The 15,402-nt window shown below is 49.9% G+C and overlaps 1 protein-coding gene across 1 annotated transcript in view; it reads left to right on the top strand.

Moving 5' to 3' along the window:
* CHD4 (chromodomain helicase DNA binding protein 4) overlaps positions 1-15,402 on the top strand; it is a 30,166-nt gene continuing 14,764 nt past the window's right edge. Inside the window, 22 exon segments of the mRNA XM_043561815.1 lie at positions 1-216; positions 1,093-1,270; positions 4,907-5,028; positions 5,284-5,478; positions 5,693-5,811; positions 5,937-6,178; positions 6,428-6,555; positions 6,802-6,937; positions 7,090-7,268; positions 7,458-7,697; positions 8,215-8,418; positions 8,541-8,746; positions 9,121-9,252; positions 9,333-9,429; positions 10,306-10,497; positions 11,436-11,636; positions 11,802-11,939; positions 12,216-12,337; positions 12,432-12,605; positions 12,964-13,105; positions 13,191-13,322; positions 13,438-13,555. Of these exon segments, the coding sequence (XP_043417750.1) occupies positions 1,171-1,270; positions 4,907-5,028; positions 5,284-5,478; positions 5,693-5,811; positions 5,937-6,178; positions 6,428-6,555; positions 6,802-6,937; positions 7,090-7,268; positions 7,458-7,697; positions 8,215-8,418; positions 8,541-8,746; positions 9,121-9,252; positions 9,333-9,429; positions 10,306-10,497; positions 11,436-11,636; positions 11,802-11,939; positions 12,216-12,337; positions 12,432-12,605; positions 12,964-13,105; positions 13,191-13,322; positions 13,438-13,555 (3,319 nt within the window). The 5' untranslated portion in view covers positions 1-216; positions 1,093-1,170.

The following is a 15,402-nucleotide window of genomic DNA, read 5'->3' as shown; positions in this document are numbered from 1 at the left end:
GCGGTAGTGGAGGGGGGGTTAGAGTTGGTTGAGGTTATTATGGGCTGTCCGTGGGGGGGCGGGGCCTGTGCGGTGGGATTTCCCGGCCGGTGTTTCGGGCCCTTTAAGAGGCGACGCCGGAGCCGGAGCCATTTTCCCCCCTTCGGCCGCGGCGAGGAGGAGCCGGAGCGGGAGTGACACCGGGCCGGACCCAGCGCGACCTGCGGCGGCTCCGGGGTGAGGAGAGCGCGGGGTTCCCAAAGAGACGCCCCTCTCAGCCCGACCAGCCCCCAGGCTCATCCCTCCACCCACCCCTTCCTCAGACGTCCGGGACTCGCGGACCGCCCCCTGCTTGGAGGAGCTGACCCTTCCTTTCCTTGGCCTGCAGGGCGCCCTGCCCCCCCCCCCCCCCCCCCCCGCCCTAAGCCGGCCGGAGTCTTGCTCCCCTCGACTCCCACCTCGGGCTTGGTCTCCCACAATGCCCGGCGCCCGCCCCCTCGCCCTTTGCTCACTTGCCCCCCGGGACACGTGGCCCGGCCCCCTGCCTGGTGGGCGCTCCCTCGGCCCCCACGTCCCTACCTCCAGCCCCCTGGAGCCCTGAGCCTCCACGCCCCCTCGGCCCCGCGGCTCCTCTGGAGAACCTGAGTTTGTCCCAGAGGACAGCCTTTGGAGAGCTGCCCTGTCTGGGGACTGGCCCCTCCCCAGGCGCAGGGAGGCGCCCCCCCACCCCCAAGTGACCTTGTGTCCCCGAGCGCCTCGCTGCCTGCCGCCTCCCCCGGCCCCCCCCGCGCCGCGGCCACTCGGACACCCCCTCCCCCCGTCACACCCTGCTCGGTCCAGCCCGGTTTCTCCCCTCCCCAAGCCTGCACCAGCCTGCCCTCGGGGGCGTCGCTCCCGCTCATCTGGGGGGGCTCCATTTGGGGAGCCGGCTTCCGGGCTGCCCTCGAGGAGTGTGGAACTAAGTTCAGCCTGAGTGGTTCGGGTGCCCTGCTAGGGTGGCTGGGGTGGGGGGGCCGCTGGTGGTGGTGGGCGGAAAGAGCGGGTGGGTGTGGGGGAGGGGGACAGTGCGCGTCACTGACTGTTCTCTCTTTCTTCCCCCCCTCCCCCGCACAGTGACTCGGGCCAGTGTAGAGGGCCCCAGGCCGCAGGCAGGAGCAGCTGGGCCAATTCCCTGGCCGGGAGCGGAAGGGGATGGCGTCGGGCCTGGGCTCCCCGTCCCCCTGCTCGGCGGGCAGCGAGGAGGAGGATATGGATGCACTTTTGAACAACAGCCTGCCCCCACCCCACCCAGGTAACATCTTCCCCAAGGGCCCAGGGCAGGAAGGAGGCATTTGGGCCCTCCCTAGCGACTCTGGTGAGGCAGGGTTGAGTTTCTCTCTCTCTCTCTCTCTCTGTGCAGAGTCTGAGGTGGAGGGCATCCGAAGGGAGTGGTTCCCTTCTGCGGAGCTCTTGTGGGAGGGGGTGGAAGCCATGTGCCTCCTGGGCTCTGGGACCAAGATGCAAGCTTGCTGCACTGTCTGGTCTTCAGGAATGCTATGCAGGTCCCCGTTGAGGGAGCTCTCTGGGCTGGCAGACCTTACCTTGTGTGGGTCCTTGGAGAAATGCAGGTGGCTGGGACCGCGGGGGGCTGGGGGTGGGGTGGGTGGGGGTGGGTGTTGAGGATTGCTTGCTGGAAACCAGCCGGGCATCTGTGTTAGCAGGATCTTGTGGTTGCTGCTGTGGAAAGGAGAGAGGGAGTGCTGGTTACTCTCTATCTGATTATTTTTAGCTTCTGATCAGTTACCGGTTTTCTGTGCTGTCTCAACTGTGTGAAGTTTGAATTGCGCTCCTCAGCTGGGTTGTAGAGCGCTTTTAGCCTGCAGATTGCTGGAATGTTTCGAGTGGGGAAATGATGGGGGCTAGGGGTAGGATGTCACAGCCTGAAGGTTATACTAGGGAGCACCCCCTTTCTCTGGCAAGTGGAAATAATCCAGACTTTTTTTTTCTTAGAGGCTTCTACCTCTGCGCAGGTAGCCTGGGGTTTGGGCTGGTGGCCTGAAGTGTTTGTGTAGGTGTGTTGGGGGTTGTTCTGTCTGTGTTTGGGGGTGGCTCCTTGGACTGGCCAAACTCGTATGGTTATAACCATCCTGCCTGATTGGAGTAGCCCTTGTCTGTTCTCAAATGGTGATTGATGTCATGCATCTAAGTGGATGTCTCTCTCTCGCCTGTCTTTCCTTTTTCAGAGCCCTTAGCTAAGTCACCTATTTGTTTCCTTGACCTTTTTTTTTTCCAGGTGTTTGTTTTTTTGGTTTTTTTTGACATGCCATCTCTTTATTCTCTCTGTTTATATTTACTTATTTTTTTTAAGTTCCAGAGCTTGCTGGTTCTGTTTTTGTTTCCCATCATTTTTCACTTCTGCCTTCTTCTTAGCTCCAGCAGCAAGTTGAGGTGGTCTGAGAAAGATGTTTCTACATTGGGCATTTCTAAGTGGAAAGTCTTCATTTGAAACTGGGGTCTCTTTGGAGAGGGGCAGTCGTGTTACTGAAGTCTTCAGCTGTTGGGATGAGAAACTTAGGCTTGAATCTCATCATCCTTGTGTAGGGCAAGGTGGCAAATTTCTGTGCTGTTGCCCGAGGTGGGGGTGGGGTGGTGGTATTAGTAACCTGATCTGATCCTTTCTGTGAGGGGCGAGAGAAGTAGACTAGTGCTATCTAGCCAATATTGGTTCCACATCTTGGCTTCCCATTGGGCCCTTGGTCTGGGGCTGCCCCCCCATGTTGATTGGGAGCTGTGCAGGCTCCCAGGGTGAACTCTGCCCCAAGCTGTAGCATGACCCAGTTTTTCCACTTGCCACACCCCATTCCTGCCCCTTTCCCAAATCTTCTTTTATGTCTCAGCCACTTTGCCGCTTGTCATGTCAGCACATTATCTGCCTGAGAAGTTTGGGGGTCTTATGTGGATGGGTGTCCCCTTCACTTGCTTGGGTTTGTCCTTGTGCCCAGCTCCAGCTTTTATGGAGGGGAGGAGGACGAGGAACCGAAAGATGTCACTGATTAGTGAGGGGGACGACATGGGGATTGCTGGGGAGCAGCCTTAAGAAAATGGTTCTTTCTGGTAAGATCCAGGCTGGTGTTCCTTTCCCAAGGGAATGGGAGGGGCTTTCTTGTGCCTGGCCTGATCCTGGGCTGAGTGGGGGGAGGCTGATGGTGCTTTGTCAAGCTTAATGTCTCATGTTCCCTAGTATCTGCCTTGCTCAAGAAGGGCGGAGTCAGAAGCATATTAGGGCTAGTTCTGGGGGTCAAGAGCGAAGAGCATGTGTAGGATTGAAGGAAGCATATTATTGTCCAGCACTGTCCAGGTGCTGCTCCTTTTTTCTTGGTGTAGACATCACTCCCATATGTTGGATAGGTGGCTCCTTCTAATCCGTGAGAGGTGGTTTAGGATCTATTGCTTGGACTCTTGGGGAAGGTAGGTGGTGAGGAGGAAACTGAGTTTCAGAGACTTCTGGTGGGTTCCCATTCCTCAACGTAAATCTTTTGGATATCAGAAATTTGAGGTTTTATGTTCTGACCGCAGCTCTACTGAGCCTTTGTTAAATCTTAGTACTGATGATTGAAACAATTATGATTGAGGGAGTAATCTCGTCCCTCTTGTAGTATTACCTTCATGTCTGTCTTGGGTTTCTTTGCGTAGGACATTAGAGTGGCCTCTTGAGAACTGTGTCATCCCAGAATAGGTGTTAGGAGAAGTGGCATGTGGACTTGGGGCCAGGTAGTAATTTGGGAAGTCTTTGTGAGGGTAGTCTTTCCCCGGCTACCTCTATCAACCCCACCCCCCTCCCCTGCTACTTCCTGTCTGTCCTATGTTGGCAGCTGGGTGCCCTGGGCTGGCTTCTGCGGTCAGGAGCCATTTTCCCTCTCTTCAGTGGGTGAGGCACTCCCTCCTTCTCTCCACTCCCTTCTCCACTCCCCCCCCTCCCAGGGCGGGGGTGGCTTAGGAAGAAGGAGAGAGAGGAGGGAGGAGGGAGCTGGTGTGAATATGTGTTAGTTACAAAGGAAGCTGCCTCCTGGCCTTCTCCTCCCCCTCTGTGCCCCTTCCCACCTATCCCTGCCCAGGAGCTCTCAGTATTACCCCAGGCTTTGTGTGTGCTCCCAGCCAGGGGAGGAGGTGGAGCCAGATGGGAGGAGGATGGGGGGGGGGGGCGGTGTGTGTGTGTGTGTGTGTGTGTGTGTGTGTGTGTGTGTGGAGGGGATGGTGACAGCTGGGCTGATTTGGGCCCCTGGGGAGAAGAGGCTACTGACCCAGGAGAAGCTGGGAGGAACAGTGGAGCTGGAGATGGGGAAAGGAAATTATGTTTGAGAGTGGGTGTGATATTGGGCTGGCAACTGAACCTGGGGCTTGGTGGGGGGTGGGGTGGGGTTGGTGGTTTTGAGCAGTGATGACCCAAAGTGGGGAGTGAAGGGTGTGGTTTATGGGACCCCTGAACTGATACCATTCTGGGAATGTCGTGAAGGTGTATTCGTTGTTTCGGCCTTCTGGGTAGGACCTTTCATTCTCACTCCCTGGTTTATAGAATACTTGGTGGCCAGTTACAGGAGAGCTAGACCTATTTCTTTTATTTGGTTAACTCTCAGCAGCTTGATTCAGCTGCACTGGTGAACATACAGAGGACTCCTCTATTAGGTATGAGGGAAAGGAGGCAGGGGTCTGGACAGCTGCCTGAGGTGGGCCTGCTCTGGCCTGGCAGGCCTATTTCGGGTATATACAGCTCTCTCTTTGTCTGTTTTTGTCCTGAGTATCAGCTTCCTTCTGTGGAGAGTATAGCAGTTCTCTTCAGTGGAATCTGGGACAAGAGGTGGGGGAATAAAGTCTAAAGCCTCTGGATTAGGCTCTAACCTTTTGCTATTGATCTATTCTCTACCTACCTTTCTCTGCCAACTATGTGTAGAAAATGAAGAGGACCCAGAAGAGGATTTGTCAGAAGCAGAGACTCCAAAGCTCAAGAAGAAGAAAAAGCCTAAGAAGCCTCGGGACCCTAAAATCCCTAAGAGCAAGCGCCAAAAAAAGGAGGTGAGTGGGTGACTGGATGTTTTGGGGAATAAGAGGAAGAACAGAGGAGCTCTGTGAAAGGTTGAGGCGCGGGGGGGGGGGGGGGGGGGGGGGGGGGGGCGGTGGCGTGGCATTTGTTTCTTCTGGAGTGGTGGGCCAGGTCCTGGGGATGAGCCTCAGGGCTGTCCTGAGGTCAGCATGTGTGTAGCATGTGTGTGTCTGTCTCCCTCTCCCTCTTCCCCTTCCCTGCTCCAGCGTATGCTCTTATGCCGGCAGCTGGGGGACAGCTCTGGGGAGGGGCCGGAGTTTGTGGAGGAGGAGGAAGAGGTGGCTCTGCGCTCAGACAGTGAGGGCAGCGACTATACCCCTGGCAAGAAGAAGAAGAAGAAGCTTGGACCTAAGAAAGAAAAGAAGAGCAAATCCAAGAGGAAGGAAGAGGAGGAGGAGGATGACGATGATGATGATTCAAAGGTGCCTGGATCTCTGTCCTCTTCCCTGTGCTTGCTGTCAACTTCTGTCTTTTGTCTCCCAGATACTCCACTGCCCCTTAGAATGTTTTCTCTTCCTGTTTATAATGATTTTCTCTCCATTCTCCTCCCCTGGTCTTGCAATCTTTTGTTTCAACTCATTCCCTGAGCAGGGGTGGGCACTAGATGTCAGGTGTTTGACCTTGCTCTCTCTGTAGGAACCTAAATCGTCCGCTCAGCTCCTGGAAGACTGGGGCATGGAAGACATTGACCATGTGTTCTCAGAGGAGGATTATCGCACCCTCACCAACTACAAGGCCTTTAGCCAGTTTGTCCGGTAACAAGAGGGTTTTGGGGCTAGGGGAGGAGAGTGCTTCTGTAATTTCTTTTCACTTCTCTTTCTCTCTCTCTTTTATTCTTAAACTTTTCCTTCTTTGCTGTTCTTGTCCATCTCTCCACCAGACCCCTCATTGCTGCCAAAAACCCCAAGATTGCTGTCTCCAAGATGATGATGGTTTTGGGTGCAAAGTGGCGTGAGTTTAGCACCAACAACCCCTTCAAAGGCAGTTCTGGGGCATCAGTGGCGGCAGCAGCGGCAGCAGCGGTGGCTGTCGTGGAGAGCATGGTGACGGCCACTGAAGTTGCACCACCTCCTCCCCCTGTGGAGGTGCCTATCCGCAAGGCCAAGACCAAGGAGGGCAAAGGTGAAATGGGACCCAATGGGACTGATGTGGGCTTGGGATATGAGGACAGAGAAAACATGGAGATGTTCTTCTGTCAGCCTAAAGATAGAAGTGGGAGGGAGGAATGAATCTTGGATTTAGGAGGGACATTTGGGAAGCTGGACACGGGGAAACCAGCTCAGGTAGAGAACACTTTACTGTCTTCCCCTCTTTCTGCCCTTTGCTGTGCATTTGGATTGTATGATCTTACTTGCACTCTTCTGGTTTTAGGTCCTAATGCTCGGAGGAAGCCCAAGGGCAGCCCTCGTGTACCTGATGCCAAGAAGCCTAAACCCAAGAAAGTAGCTCCCCTGAAAATCAAGCTGGGAGGTTTTGGTTCTAAGCGGAAGAGATCCTCGGTGAGAGCCCAGCCTATCCCGTTGGTGAGGGTGCCGTATCTGATAGGATGTTACCTATGTCGGGATCTAGCCTTCACAGTAGGCATGTAAGCATGGGGAGAGTTGGCCCTAGAACAAGGTGACTAGGCTCCTTATATGATAGTCCTTGCTGGGATTCTAGCATCCCTAGTAAAAGAGGAATCCCTTCTCTAGCACTCCCCTTCCCTTGGCTTCAACCTCTAACCTTCTCCTTTTTTATTCTGTCAGAGTGAAGATGATGACTTAGATGTGGAATCTGACTTCGATGATGCCAGTATCAATAGCTATTCTGTTTCTGATGGTTCTACCAGCCGTAGTAGCCGCAGCCGCAAGAAACTCCGAACCACTAAAAAGAAGAAGAAAGGTGTGTTTCTTTTTTGTATCTGTGTGGGATGGGATGGGGTGGGGATGACTGGGGAAGAATCTCCCTAAGGAGATAGGAGTTGGTTTATTTTAGAGGGGGTGGGGGGAGGTAGTTTTTTTCTAATAACTGGGCTTTCCCTCTTCCTTGCCCAGGCGAGGAGGAGGTGACTGCTGTGGATGGTTATGAGACAGACCACCAGGACTATTGCGAGGTGTGCCAGCAAGGCGGTGAGATCATCCTGTGTGATACCTGTCCCCGAGCTTACCACATGGTCTGCCTGGATCCGGATATGGAGAAGGCTCCTGAGGGCAAGTGGAGCTGCCCACACTGCGTGAGTACCTGGCCATTGTGGCTTTTTGGAACCCTCAAGAGGAAGGGTGGGGTGATCAAAGATCTTTTGGGCTTGGGTGGTGTTGCTGGTGTGGACTTTGGGAAACATTCAAAAAAATGATGAGTGTGGTTCAGACTTGGGTGGGTGGGTGGGGGGTGGTAATAATCTGACTCTGGACTTTTACTGCAGGAGAAGGAAGGCATCCAGTGGGAGGCTAAAGAGGACAATTCGGAGGGTGAGGAGATCCTGGAAGAGGTTGGAGGAGACCCTGAAGAGGAGGATGACCACCATATGGAATTCTGTCGTGTCTGTAAAGACGGTGGGGAGCTGCTCTGCTGTGACACTTGTCCTTCATCCTACCACATCCACTGTCTGAACCCCCCACTTCCAGAGATCCCTAATGGTGAATGGCTCTGTCCCCGTTGTACGGTGAGTTAACCGACCCCAGCCAGGGTGGGATGTGTGGATAGTGTAATCTAGCAGAAGGGTTTATCTCTTCTATATGTAGGCATCAGGAGGCTGAGGTGCAGGAGAGGTCATTGGAGAACTGTATCTTTTAGCCCTGAGATAGGTATTTTCCTTTCTCATGCAGTCTGGGGATACTTTTGTCTGGGAAAATGTAAGACTAACTTTGAACAGAGGAGTTGATGCTCTGCCAGCTCTCTTAAGGAGAGTAGAGCAGTGTTCTTCCATCCTAGAGCATCCATTAGGTCTTGGTGGTTTAGAATGGTTTAATAGGGTCACTTAATTGCTTTTCAGTTACTTCATAGAGAGGAGTTCTAGGCTCCAGAAGTGGAGAGAGGGAGTTCTATTATTCTTTACTAGAATGGTTCTTTTTAAAATGAGAAGTGTTATTTTAATAATTCTTTGATAATGTTGAGGCTGTGGGCTGTATCATTTCCTCCCCTTGGTAATGATTTGGTGTTGAATCATCTTTTTCTCTCAGTGTCCAGCTCTTAAGGGCAAAGTTCAGAAGATTCTAATCTGGAAGTGGGGTCAGCCACCATCTCCCACACCAGTGCCTCGGCCTCCAGATGCTGATCCCAATACTCCCTCCCCTAAGCCCCTGGAGGGGCGGCCAGAGCGGCAGTTCTTTGTGAAATGGCAAGGCATGTCTTATTGGCACTGCTCCTGGGTGTCTGAACTGCAGGTAAACCTGGGAAGGCTAGAGATCTGGGGGCCACAATGGAGAGGGTCATGAAAAACAGCCTTGTGGATGGAAGGAGTGAATGCCACTCCTCAGTGACTGAATCAACCCCTTTCTGTTTGCAGTTGGAGCTGCACTGTCAAGTGATGTTTCGAAACTACCAGCGGAAGAACGATATGGATGAACCACCATCTGGGGACTTTGGTGGTGATGAAGAGAAGAGCCGAAAGCGCAAGAACAAAGACCCTAAATTTGCAGAGATGGAGGAACGTTTCTATCGCTATGGGATAAAACCTGAGTGGATGATGATCCACCGAATTCTTAACCACAGGTACCAGAGGAGCTGGGCCAGACTGGTGGCTGTGTTGGGCATGCTGGAAATAGGCAGCATGTCCACTGGGAGATTGCTGCCAAAGAAATTGAGGAAACAGATGTCACCAGTAACTTAAACTTGGAAGAGATGTATGCTCCATACGTTACTATTAACTGACTGAATCCTGGTATTTGAACCATAGAAGACTAGAGTAGATGTAATTTTAGGTCCAGAGACTGGTATGGTAGAGACTCCATATATGTGGCATTTGGCCTTCCTAGAAGTCTGTTTGGAACATACATTACTGGCAGTATTTGAAAGCGAGGCTTACTTAGGAGAAGAGGAGCATGGCCTTCTGGTTCTGAGGACTTTTTTTCTCCTTGACCTTGCAGTGTGGATAAGAAGGGCCATGTCCATTACTTGATCAAGTGGCGGGACTTACCCTATGATCAGGCATCCTGGGAGAGTGAGGATGTGGAGATACAGGACTACGACCTGTTCAAGCAGAGCTATTGGAACCACAGGTGGGTGACTTTGGTGAGGTGTGGAGTTGGTTCTTACTGAGAAGGACCTTAGGCAGCCTTGTGTTGTCTGTCTTCTTTAGGGAGTTAATGAGGGGTGAGGAAGGACGACCAGGCAAGAAGCTCAAGAAGGTGAAGCTGAGGAAGTTGGAGAGGCCTCCTGAAACTCCAACAGTTGATGTGAGTTGGGGCAGAAGAGGGAGGGCACAATTTGTTGGGTTGGACGATAAATCTTGTGTGCTCCAGTCTATCGATGGCACTCTGCCGGTAGGAACTTCAGAGCTAGAATGCTTCCCCACTTCTCCACATCTCTGTGAACGAGGGAAATACTAGGATCATTTTCTCTTTGCATCATCAGAAAAATAAAAACATAGGACATATGCTTTCTACGATTGAGAAAGTGTTAAGAAACTTATCAGAACCTGGGTCTTCTGACCCTTAATTCAGGGTTCAGTTCCTGTGGGTTTTATTTGTGTAATATAATATGAGGACTGTTAAGGTGAAAAAGATGACTCCAGGGGGAACATATGATTATTTACCTGGTGGCTCTTGTGTAGTAGAATTATTGTATTGCTAGGGAGGCTATGATGTGTCTTTCGTGAGATTGTAAGACCAAGATCTCTGATCGCCTGATAGGTTAGTTGCCTTGCTTCCTGGAGGATACTAAATAAAACACAAAATTACAATAGCTATTAAGGATATTTTCCCCCTACATTTCTTTTCTCTTTTTTTCTTTTTTTTTTTTTTTTTTTTTTTTAGTGTTTATTTATTTTGAGAGAAGGGGGCAGGGAAGGGCAGAGCGGGGGAGACCGAGGATCCAAAGTGGGCTCTGTGCTGATAGCCGAGAGCCTGATGTGGGGCTCGAACTCGCAAACTGTGATCATGACCCAAGCTGAAGCTGGATGCTCAACCCACTGAACCACCCACGTGCCCCTCCCCACAATTCTTTGTGGCTCTTGAGGATCTAGTGAGGATGTGTGAAGAGGAGGCAGCTTCTGTCTTACGGAAGGAAGGGAGTTCCTGGCCAGCTCTTCACTTCTTCCTTTCATTCTTCAGCCAACAGTGAAGTATGAGCGACAGCCAGAGTACCTGGATGCTACAGGTGGAACCCTGCACCCCTATCAGATGGAGGGCTTGAACTGGTTGCGCTTCTCCTGGGCTCAGGGCACTGACACCATCTTGGCTGATGAGATGGGCCTTGGGAAGACTGTCCAAACAGCAGTCTTCCTCTATTCTCTCTACAAGGAGGTACGAAAGTTGGGGCTGTGAGGTTTTTGTGTATGGGTATTTTGTGTTCGTGGTCTTTTCACACAATGAGGAGAAATAAAAAAGGAAGAAAATAATTGGTCCCAGACCTTGAAGAACACTGTGGAATGACATGAAGATAGACACTTTTTTGTTTTGTTTTGTTTAATTTTTTTTTTTCAACGTTTATTTATTTTGGGGACAGAGAGAGACAGCATGAACAGGGGAGGGGCAGAGAGAGAGGGAGACACAGAATCGGAAACAGGCTCCAAGCTCTGAGCCATCAGCCCAGAGCCTGACGTGGGGCTCGAACTCACAGACCGCGAGATTGTGACCTGGCTGAAGTCGGACGCTCAACCGACTGCGCCACCCAGGCGCCCCTGACACTTTTTTTTTTTTTTAAGTTTGTTTATTTAAGAGACAGAGACAGCACGAGTGGGGAGGGACAGAGAGGGAGAGAGAGAGAATCTCAAGTCGGTTCCACACTGTAGCTCAGAGCCTGATGTCGGGCTTGAATTCACAAAACGGAGATCATGACCTGAGCTGAAACCAAGAGTCAGATGCTTAGCCAACTGAGCCACCCAAGTGCCTTTAAGACAGACATGTGTACATAGAGACAGACTGAGTGGATGGAACCTTGGGTAGAATCAGTGGTGGATGCATAGAGCCTCAGTCCTTGGGGGGAGAATACCTGTTGAGATGAGCAGAGTTGTGGGTGGAATTAGCATGGAAAGACTTCTAGGAAGAAATTGGGTTTTAAACTCCCCGTAAAGGCGAGTGTGACTTTGTGGGAAGGAGTAGGCAGGGCGTTGAAAAGGTGAGTATAGGAGCAGCAGCACACGTGCCAGCCCTCAGCTGGTCCTAGTGTAGAGGTGGGCGCTGGGCCAGCTTTGTGTTGGGGCCCTCAGTCCTTATTCTGCCACTTCTCTTCTTTCTCCAAGGGTCATTCCAAAGGCCCCTTCCTAGTGAGTGCCCCTCTTTCTACCATCATCAACTGGGAGCGGGAGTTTGAAATGTGGGCTCCAGATATGTATGTGGTGACGTATGTGGGTGACAAAGACAGCCGTGCCATCATCCGAGAGAATGAGTTCTCTTTTGAAGACAACGCCATTCGTGGTGGCAAGAAAGCCTCTCGCATGAAGGTATCTCACTGGGAGGGAGACCACCTTAGAGAGTTGTTGATGTGGGCTTAGTCTGCTTAGAGTGGGGTGAGGCCGAAGGATAACAGTTGGGGGGAGGGAAAGTCCCTTGGGTTTGCCTGCACTGGAGGAGTTGAACATTAGTGACCGGGTCACCTCCTTGTGCAGAAAGAGGCATCTGTGAAATTCCATGTGCTGCTGACGTCTTATGAGTTGATCACCATTGACATGGCTATCTTGGGTTCCATTGATTGGGCATGCCTCATTGTGGATGAAGCGCATCGGCTCAAGAACAATCAGTCAAAGGTGAGAAGGAAGGGGGGAGGGAGGTTATGGCCTCCAGTTTTAGTTTTTTAGTGCCACCTACTCATTAAGGGGAGTGTTAGGAGGAGAGGAACTGGTCAAATGGCTTCTGCACTCCTTCCTTACTTGTGATACTCCTTGGTGGTCAGACCTTAAAAGGGAGATGGAAATGGAGGGGAGATGGCAGCTTAACCATTGGGCAGCAAAATAGCTTAGTTTGCAAAGGTATACTGGAGCCCTCTTTTCACTGAATTTTATCTTCTCCATCTGCTTCTCCAGTTCTTCCGGGTCTTAAATGGTTACTCACTTCAACACAAACTGTTGCTGACCGGGACTCCATTACAAAACAATCTAGAAGAGTTGTTTCATCTCCTCAACTTTCTCACCCCAGAGAGGTTCCAGTAAGTGTGTGTTTATCTGTAATCAGCTGATAATTCTGCTTCTAATTCTTCCTGTTGCCCATTTCCTATATGACTGTCTTTTCTTTTTATGAAGCAATTTGGAAGGCTTTTTGGAGGAGTTTGCAGACATTGCCAAGGAAGACCAGATTAAAAAACTGCACGATATGCTGGGCCCTCACATGTTGCGGCGGCTCAAAGCTGACGTGTTCAAAAATATGCCATCCAAGACAGAACTGATTGTGCGTGTGGAGCTGAGCCCCATGCAGAAGTAAGTCAGAAGGGACAGAAGCACTGACTCCATTTTGTGGATAGACATCTACTAGTTTGCCAAGTGTTTCTTACTCCTCCCTGCATTCTGCTTCAAGGCATCTGGTGGCAGGAACAAGCAAAGTCTACAGAAACCTAATTGTTTCTAGTCATAGTTCTTACTTAGTTAAGTACTTTATTTAACATGATGGTGTTTGTGCTGTTGGTGTTGGTGGTGCTTGTTAGGTTTCCTTAGTCCTGAAGCAAGATATGTTGGAAGGAAGATCTCAGACCTTGGGACTGTCTTGGGAGTTGTATAAAGGTTGTAAGTCCTATGAAGGCTCTTGAATCTGACTTCTCTTTCTGTCTTGCCCATGTAGGAAATACTACAAGTACATCCTCACTCGAAATTTTGAAGCACTCAATGCTCGAGGGGGTGGCAACCAGGTCTCTCTGCTGAATGTGGTGATGGATCTTAAGAAGTGCTGCAACCACCCATATCTTTTCCCTGTGGCTGCGATGGTATGTTGTGCCTCCTCTCGTTCTTTGCTGGGTTGGAATTGCTCCATTTTGTTCAGTGTTCTTTTCTTTTTGCTTCTTTCTTCAGGAAGCCCCTAAAATGCCCAATGGCATGTATGATGGCAGTGCTCTAATCCGAGCATCTGGAAAATTATTGCTGCTACAGAAGATGCTTAAGAACCTTAAGGAGGGTGGGCACCGTGTACTCATCTTCTCTCAGGTATTGTGTGGGAGGAGCTGGGAGCTTTGAGAGGGAGCAGTAGACAACCCTCAGTGACGTGAGGAAAGCAATTACCATCTGACTCCCCTTTAATTAAACTCTGCTCCTTTTCCAGATGACTAAGATGCTGGACTTGTTGGAGGATTTCTTGGAACATGAAGGTTATAAGTATGAACGTATTGATGGTGGGATAACTGGGAACATGCGACAAGAGGCCATTGACCGCTTCAATGGTAAGAGGAAAGGAGTACCTTCAATCCAGGAATTCTCATTGACTCATGTCTTTGGATGGATTACTTGTTCTTGTGTATCTGCTTTTCTGTGTGGTTCTTTTGAGTTTTTGTCAATTGATATGGAAGAATTAAAGCTTTTGAATGCCTTTGATTGGAAGAATGTGTTGAACTATTCCTAGCAGATTTTTTTTCTTTTGTTGGAGTCTTCGTTCTTTCTGCTGGAAGAAGAGCGTTGTATTTAATTCACCTTTTTCATTGTATCTTGAGGCCCACAGAGGGAGCAGGACTTAACCCAAGCTCAATTAGCAATTTCGTGGCAGACTTGTCTCCGTAGCCACCCCTCCCCCCTCCTCATTTTTTTTATATTGTTTATTTTTTTAAAAGGTTATTTATTTTAGTAATCTCTACACCCACCATGGGGATCAAACTCATGACCACGAGATCAAGAGTTGTATGCTCTTCCTGATTGAGCCAGCCAGGCGCCCCCTCATTTTTTATTTTAAAATAATTTTGGACTTAAAAGTTGGAAGAAAATAATACAGAGTTCACATATATCTTCGCTCAACTTCTCTTAACGATAACAACTTATATAACCACAGTACAACTGTCAAAAGCAGGAAATTATGAGTGATGTCATACTACTAACTAAGTTGTAGACCTTAATTGAATGTCACCAGTTTTCCTCCTAATGTCCTTTTCCTGTTTCAGGATCCAGTATTAGATCCCACATTGCATTTGGTTGTTGTGTCTTTTTCTGTCTGACATATTTCTTCATTCTTTCCTTTGTTGTCGTGCCATTGATACTTAAAAAAAAAATTTTTTTTTTAACGTTTATTCATTTTTGCGAGACAGGGACAAGAGTGTGAGACGGGGAAGGGCAGAGAGAGAGGGAGACACTGAATCCAAAGCAGGCTTCATGCTCTGAGCTGTCAGCAAAGGGTCTGACATGGAGCTCGAACTCACAAACCAGGAGATCATGACCTGAGTGAAGTTGGCTGCTTAACCCACTGAGCCACCCAGGCACCCCTATTGTTGATACTTTTTATGATTGCTGGTTATTTATTGTGTAGAATGTCTGTGAGTTTGGGTTTGTCTGATGTTTTCTCATGAGTAGATTGAGGTTTTTAGACTTTTTGGACAAGAATACCATAGAAGCAATGCCGTGTTCTTCCCCCCCCCCCCATTTATTTTAAAGAACTTTTTAAAAAATGTTCATTTATTTTGAGAGTGTGCACGCTTGCACACGCACATGGAGGGGAGGTGCAGAGAGAGAGAGAGGAGAGAATCCCAAGCAGGCTCTGTGCTGCCAGTGCAGAGCCTTTTGCAGGGCTCGGTCTCACAGACTATGAGATCATGACCTGAGCTGAAATCAAAAGTTGGACGCTTAACTGAACCACCCAGGTGCCCCTCCATGTTTTTTAAATTTATTTATGTTGAGAGTGAGAGGAGAGGAAGAGAAAATGAGTGGGGGAGGGGCAGTGAGAGAGAGGGTGAGAGAGGATCCCAAGCAGGCTCTGCACCATCAATGCAGAGTTGGATGTGGGGCTTGAACTCACGAATCATGAGACCATGACCTGAGCTGCAACCAAGTGTTGGTGGCTTAACCGACTGAGCCACTCCGGTGCCCCACAGTGTTATTTTTGGTGTATCATGTCAGGGGGAGGACATGATGTTGATAATTTCTCATTACTGGTAATGTTAACCTTGATCCTTCAGTTCAGGTGATACCTGCTTAGTTTCTCCACTGTAAAGCTACTCTTTTTCACATTGTAATTGATAAATATCTTTTTTTTTTAGTTGAAGTATATCTGACACAGTGTTAACATTAGTGTCAGGTGTGCAAGGTA

The sequence above is a fragment of the Prionailurus bengalensis genome, chromosome B4, assembly GCF_016509475.1.
Source record: "Prionailurus bengalensis isolate Pbe53 chromosome B4, Fcat_Pben_1.1_paternal_pri, whole genome shotgun sequence".
Taxonomy (NCBI): domain Eukaryota; kingdom Metazoa; phylum Chordata; class Mammalia; order Carnivora; family Felidae; genus Prionailurus; species Prionailurus bengalensis.
Note: the sequence above shows the minus strand (reverse complement) of the source record. Positions and strands in the feature narration are given on the sequence as shown.